The 5,931-nt window shown below is 38.3% G+C and overlaps 1 protein-coding gene across 1 annotated transcript; it reads right to left on the bottom strand.

The window, feature by feature from the left end:
* Nucleotides 1–1,427: 1,427 nt before the first annotated feature.
* LOC120280600 (G-type lectin S-receptor-like serine/threonine-protein kinase SD2-5) lies at nucleotides 1,428–4,176 on the bottom strand. Its single transcript, XM_039287477.1, has one exon. It carries the CDS (start codon nucleotides 4,062–4,064, stop codon nucleotides 1,587–1,589), a length of 2,478 nt encoding a protein of 825 aa, XP_039143411.1. The 5' UTR covers nucleotides 4,065–4,176; the 3' UTR covers nucleotides 1,428–1,586.
* Nucleotides 4,177–5,931: the final 1,755 nt, after the last annotated feature.

Here is a 5,931-nt window from a genome sequence, read left to right on the forward strand (position 1 = left end):
AATATTTGTGAAATTCTATTTGTTTTAAATGAGTTCATACATTGACATGAAAGACTAGCAGTTGATGGCAACAAATGGCAGGTGGGCAGGTTTCAAAATTGCTCACTCTAATTTCAAAATTGCTTTGGTTGGCAGGTTTGTTGTTGTTGCTGATTTCCACATTGATGCTGAACTTCGGACTCTGACATTTGCTCTTCAAAGTGTTTTTGACCAATCCTTACATGTTCACACCATTTTTGTTGGTGACCCAAATATTTTGGAGGTGCTCCGGTCCTCAAATTTTGTTTGTTCATGGAATTTATTGTCTCTGATCAATGAGTTCGTCAGATTGTTTGCTCTTTTGGGATCTCCACGAATGTGTGTTCTTCCTAGACGCTGGATGGGCTTTGTGACTAAACTTGCTGGTTGTGGGCAGAATCTTCATCAAGTTTCGATGTTTCATGCTGGTCATGACCTCCCCCATTGGGTCATGAAGGCTTTTTTGAAGCTGGTTTCTCTTTTTAATCCTATTTTGTTTTTTCTCTTCTTTGTGTTGGTCTTTTTTTCTTTGTTTATTAGTTCTCTAGCTTGTTGGTTTTGTATTTTCTTATTCTAGGCTTTTTGTTTTTCTGGTCTGGTCTGTATAACCTTATATTTTTATTTAATAAATAGCCCTCCTGGGCTCTTTCTTAAAAAAACAAATGGCAAGTGGGCATGAGAAGGTCATCCAAATGGAGATAACTAATAAAGAAAAAAAGTATAGCAAAGCTAACAAAAGCTGGCCAACTTTTACAGTTCTGGACAAATTTAGTACAAGGACAAGACCAAATTTATAAAGCAAGTGAAATTTTATAATCCTGCTTTCCTTAAGAAGAATAGTTTTTTTTATTTTTTTACTAAATAAAATACGGGCAACCCACTTTGTTAGGGTCATGCATACGGTTGAGGATTGATAATTCAGCTCATGCGTCCTTTGTCAAAAATGAAAGATTTAGACTGCGAACTCACACTGACAATCAGTAATCCTTCTACTTTTAAATATTTCACATTTGATTTTGATAGTAAGACCCAAAATTACTTGGGATATGAGTACTTAATGGATAGATTTTATATAAATGCATTGCAGATGGAGAACTACAAAAGCATTCATATTATCAAGACGGCATGTTTTAACAAGATTTTGTTACAATTCTGATTATGTAATCAATGGAGACAAGTTTTAGGTGGTAAACCCTAGCAACAGTTATAACTATTCATTTCAATCTTTGTGGTCTACACTATTATTTCATTTTTAAACTATTTATCATGTGAGTTGCAAAAATTTATAAGTTGAATAGCAAAACTCATGCACAAGAAAAGAGACAAATGCCACCTACAAACAATTTCATTCAACTGCAACTTGCAAAGCTATTTTATTGGTAAAAGAGTATAATATTCCACCAATGAAGTACAAACTTGAAACATCATGCGAAAGCAATCCATTTGCCTTGAGAAACACAGCACACAGCTATAACAAATACACCGAAAAAAGAGACCATGAAACTTTCAACAACTTGAAACAAGACAAGTTGGAACTATTTAATTACCAATTTGATCAAATAGTTCTTTCATCTTGGTCCTGACAAAACTGAGTCCATCATTGGAGCTGAATCACTCCAATACTTTGCATTAGGCGCCACAGCTGGAGTTGAGGACAAGAAATCAAAGTCTAGTTCATGCTCTACACTGATTGAACCTTCTAAAACTTTCACAACTTCTGACATCAAAGGCCTTCTACTGCTATCTGCTTGTAAGCACCACATTGCAAGCCAAATAATCTCAACCACTTCCTTCTTGTGCAATTGCATATCATGACTATGGCTATCAACCAGATCCTCCACTTTGCTTTCCTGAATGAATTTCTGTAGCTGCCTTACCAGATGCATGCTTTCCTCAGGCTGGGAATAGTCCAGATTCTTTCTCCCACACACTATTTCCATTACAACAACACCAAAACTATATATGTCTACTTTCTCAGTGATTATAGATGTCAGCCATTCAGGAGCCAAGTACCCTGGTGTTCCTCTCATTCTGGTCATGACTTGGCTCTGTTCTCTGTCAATCAACTTAGACAATCCAAAATCAGAGACCTTGGCATTGAAATGCTCATCTAAAAGTATGTTTTGTGGTTTGATATCCAAATGAGCTATTCTCTGTCTACATTCTTCATGAAGATATGACAGTCCCTTGGCTATATCAGTAATGATCCTACGTCTTGTGTTCCAGTCAAGATCATCAGCTTTACTGGCATGAAAAATCCATTTGTCTAATGATCCATTTGGCATGTACTCATAAACAAGAAGTCGATAAGTTTTCTCGGCGCAAAAGCCGATCAATCTCACCAACTTGATGTGATGAATGCTCCCAATTGTTTGAACCTCTGCCAAGAATTCTTTTTTCCCTTGTCCAATTTCATCTAGCCGTTTCACTGCTACCTTCACACCATCTGCTAGTTCTCCTTCAAATACAGAACCAAACCCTCCTTGACCGAGCTTTTTCGAGAAATTCTCTGTTGCAATCCTCAACTCTTCAAACGAAAACCTTGCAGGCATGCCAGGAACTTGATCAAACTCATCATCTTCTTCCAACTCAGAGGCCATCTTTCTCCTCCAAACAACAAGAACAATACATGCAACAAGAGACACAACTACCAAACCACCAAATACCGATCCTAGTATGATTGCAAGATTGGATGATCTCTCCCCTGTAGTCAAAGAAGGTGGAGAAGGATTTACTTGAACCTTGATATACGCTGATGAATTGTAGTGACTAACATCCGGCACATTGTTCCTCATTGAAAAGACCTGTGTCAGCAGATAACAAGAACCATCCGAAATATCACCACCATACTGGAAAAAAGCCGCCTTGCAGGGACAATTTGTCAAACAAGCCAATTTGCAAGCAGCTTCAGTTTTAATTGAATGAATTTTCGCACTAGAATCCACATAATTGAAATAGGAAACGTTGTTAAGAGTCAAGAGCTGATGATTCTGTAAAGCTTGGCAAGAAAGAGGAGTCTTGAGCTTGCAACCGAGATTGGGTTGTCGACCATCAACCTGATCAAAGAAAGGTGTGCTTCCATTTGCCGGGCAGCTGCATTGCCCTCCTGAGCAAATCCCATAAGCACCGCACACGGTCGGGTACCCACAATCATCAACAATGGAACCCGCAAAGACATTGCCGATTATACTCCATCCAGAAGCGTCTGTCCAAGAGTAAACCTTCAGATGCCCATCAAACTCGAACCTCATGTACTGCATCGATGGCGCTGAGGGTAAAGAGATGGATTCACCATTCGGAGAGAACACCAAGCTGCCATTACTGTACGTGATGTTCTGGCTTCCTTTCACCGAGGAGTGATAGTACATTTGGGGAGGATTGGAATCAATGAACGCGGAAAGCCCATCGGAAAGAAGAGTGAAGTAGAGTGAACTCTCGGTCGAGTTGGTCGTGGAGGAGTTGGCAGTGAGCCGCTGGCCAAGCTTCAGAGACTGCCCAACAATAAGAGTGTCAGTAAGGTGATCGAAAGATTGCCACACCGGGATGTTATTCCTGTTAAAGAGAATAAGGTTTCCATTGAGAGTGAGATTAAGGCCAGAGACGGCAAGGCCGGAGGTGTTAGTAGACCAGACGACGGTGGAGTCGGCGTCGTAGAGTATGAGGTCACCATTGGAGGTGAGGTGAAGAGAGGCTTTCTCTCGAACAGGACGGGAGCGGTTGGGTGACCAGAGAACTTGGGGAGGGGCTTGCATGGGCTTGGTGATATAAGAGCCACTGTTGGTGTAGACGAGGCAGAGGCAGAGGATGAAGGAGGTGCAGGAGGAGGTGGAGCAGTAGAAGCCGAAGGCAAAGGATTGACCGAAGCTGCCGCGGAGGAGCAGTGCGCGGATGGTTGAGCCGTCCGGGTACGAGACGTTGTGCTTCAAGGACTCGTCGTTGGTCCAGATGGTCGAGAGGTTGGCGGCTGGGTAGTCAAAAGGTTGAGAGCGAGCTGAATTAGTGGCGAGGAGTAACAAGAGCGGTAACAACAGTGTGGACTGTTGCATGGCTGAATTGGATTGAAGATCTGCAGAGAAAGAGATGAAGATGGGAATTGGGGAAGTTGGAGGCTTTCACATGCAGTGATAATGTAGGAAAGATATGTTGAACAACCACGCGCATACTGGGGAAGTGGGGATGGTGTAATTAGTTGCTTGTATCATTTGCCAAGAGTAAAGGTCAACTTATTTAATTGGAAACTACCTTCTGATTTCTTTAGTTTTTTCTCCTTAAAAAAATGATGAATTTTTTTTTTTACTTATATATATATATATATATATATAATTTTTTATAATGCCTATTAATTGAATTTTTAAAAAATAATATATAGTTAATTTTTAAAAAAAAAATTTATTTTTTTTTATAAAAATCGATAAATTATAAATTTATTAAAAAGAAAACTAGAAGAGATGAGTGAGACTAGAAAATTTAATAGAAATGTAATAGAAATACTAATGAGAAAAAAATTAGAAAAATATTTTAGAAACAATCAAGGAAAGAATTATTCATCCAAATTAGTATTGCTAAGAGTTGAAGTAGCTTGTTGGTTGTCATATTCTTAAAATATAAAATTTTTTATATGAGACCTTGAAATTTAAGATTTTTTTTACAATGTAAAATTGATTTTTGTCTCAAAAACATGAGTTTGACAAACAAGGGCCGACGACGGAAGCTCAGAACGGAGCCGTATGATGCGGAAGTTTTCAAAAGTTTTCTAGGATTGATAATTAAAATTATATGATAGTTTTCTGGCTCATAACTTGGTAATTTCCTGGGGTGAGAGATATCCCCCCCTCTCTTTTTTTTAATGCAACAAGCTGATGCAACGCCTTAGTGTCAACCGCTCTGCTTGGTTGCTGGCGACCATGTTTGTCGAGGAAAAGTCAAACCCATCTCTTTGCCATGTCCCATGGGATGCCAAATCCCATGATGGATATATATATATACACACAGTGGCAGAATCAGAATCATTGGTAAGAGGGGCTAAAAATCAAGTGTAAAAATAATTTTCATCTAGCAAAAATAATTCTTTTTGTTAGAGAAATATATTCTTGTACATAGTCATGTATACATCTTTCTTGTATTTATATGGATTGGTTTCACTCTAATGAACACACATTCATTCTTTCTCTCATATTTTATTTATCATGGTATCAGAGCGGACCGACCTCCGCCATGTATTTGTTAGCTCTCCAATGAGCTTTTTTTCGCTGGAACCTTATTTTCGTCCGGTCTCTGTTTTGATTAGTTGCTATCCAACGAGCGTTGTTCGCTCTCAAGACAATGTTGATAACGTTGATAAGATCCTCCTGAGCTTTGTTTGTTCTCCGATGATTGTTGACATGCCCGCTGTGATCTTTGTGCTCACAACCGTGATTTCTGTGTTCGTTGTCACACAATCCTGCGAACTCGTCACCAACAGCCGCAAATTTGAGCTTCTCAGCCATACTCCATAGCCGTAGCCACATTTTCCATCCCACATGTCAACAGCTCAAGTTCTAAGTCGTGCTCCTGTTTCTTTGATTCCCTGACAGCAGCGCTCCTTTTTTAGCAGCTCAAGTCCCAAGCTTTGTTATTATCCTGTTGTTTTGATTCTTTTATTATCCTTAACAATATTTATTATTATTTAAATATATATATATATATATATTAAATAAAAACAAAACAAAAAAACAAAACAAAGGATCCTTTTGTTTTGATTCTTTTATTATCTTTAACAGTATCTATTATTATTTATATATATATATATATAATCCTGATTCTGTTTAATAGCATCTAGTATTATTTAAATATATCCCTATGAAAAAAAAAATCCTTTGTTGTTTCCGCCTACTCCCATCTATCACATTAAAAAAAAATATATATGGCATCATC

This window comes from Dioscorea cayenensis, chromosome 17 (assembly GCF_009730915.1).
Source record: "Dioscorea cayenensis subsp. rotundata cultivar TDr96_F1 chromosome 17, TDr96_F1_v2_PseudoChromosome.rev07_lg8_w22 25.fasta, whole genome shotgun sequence".
NCBI lineage: Eukaryota > Viridiplantae > Streptophyta > Magnoliopsida > Dioscoreales > Dioscoreaceae > Dioscorea > Dioscorea cayenensis.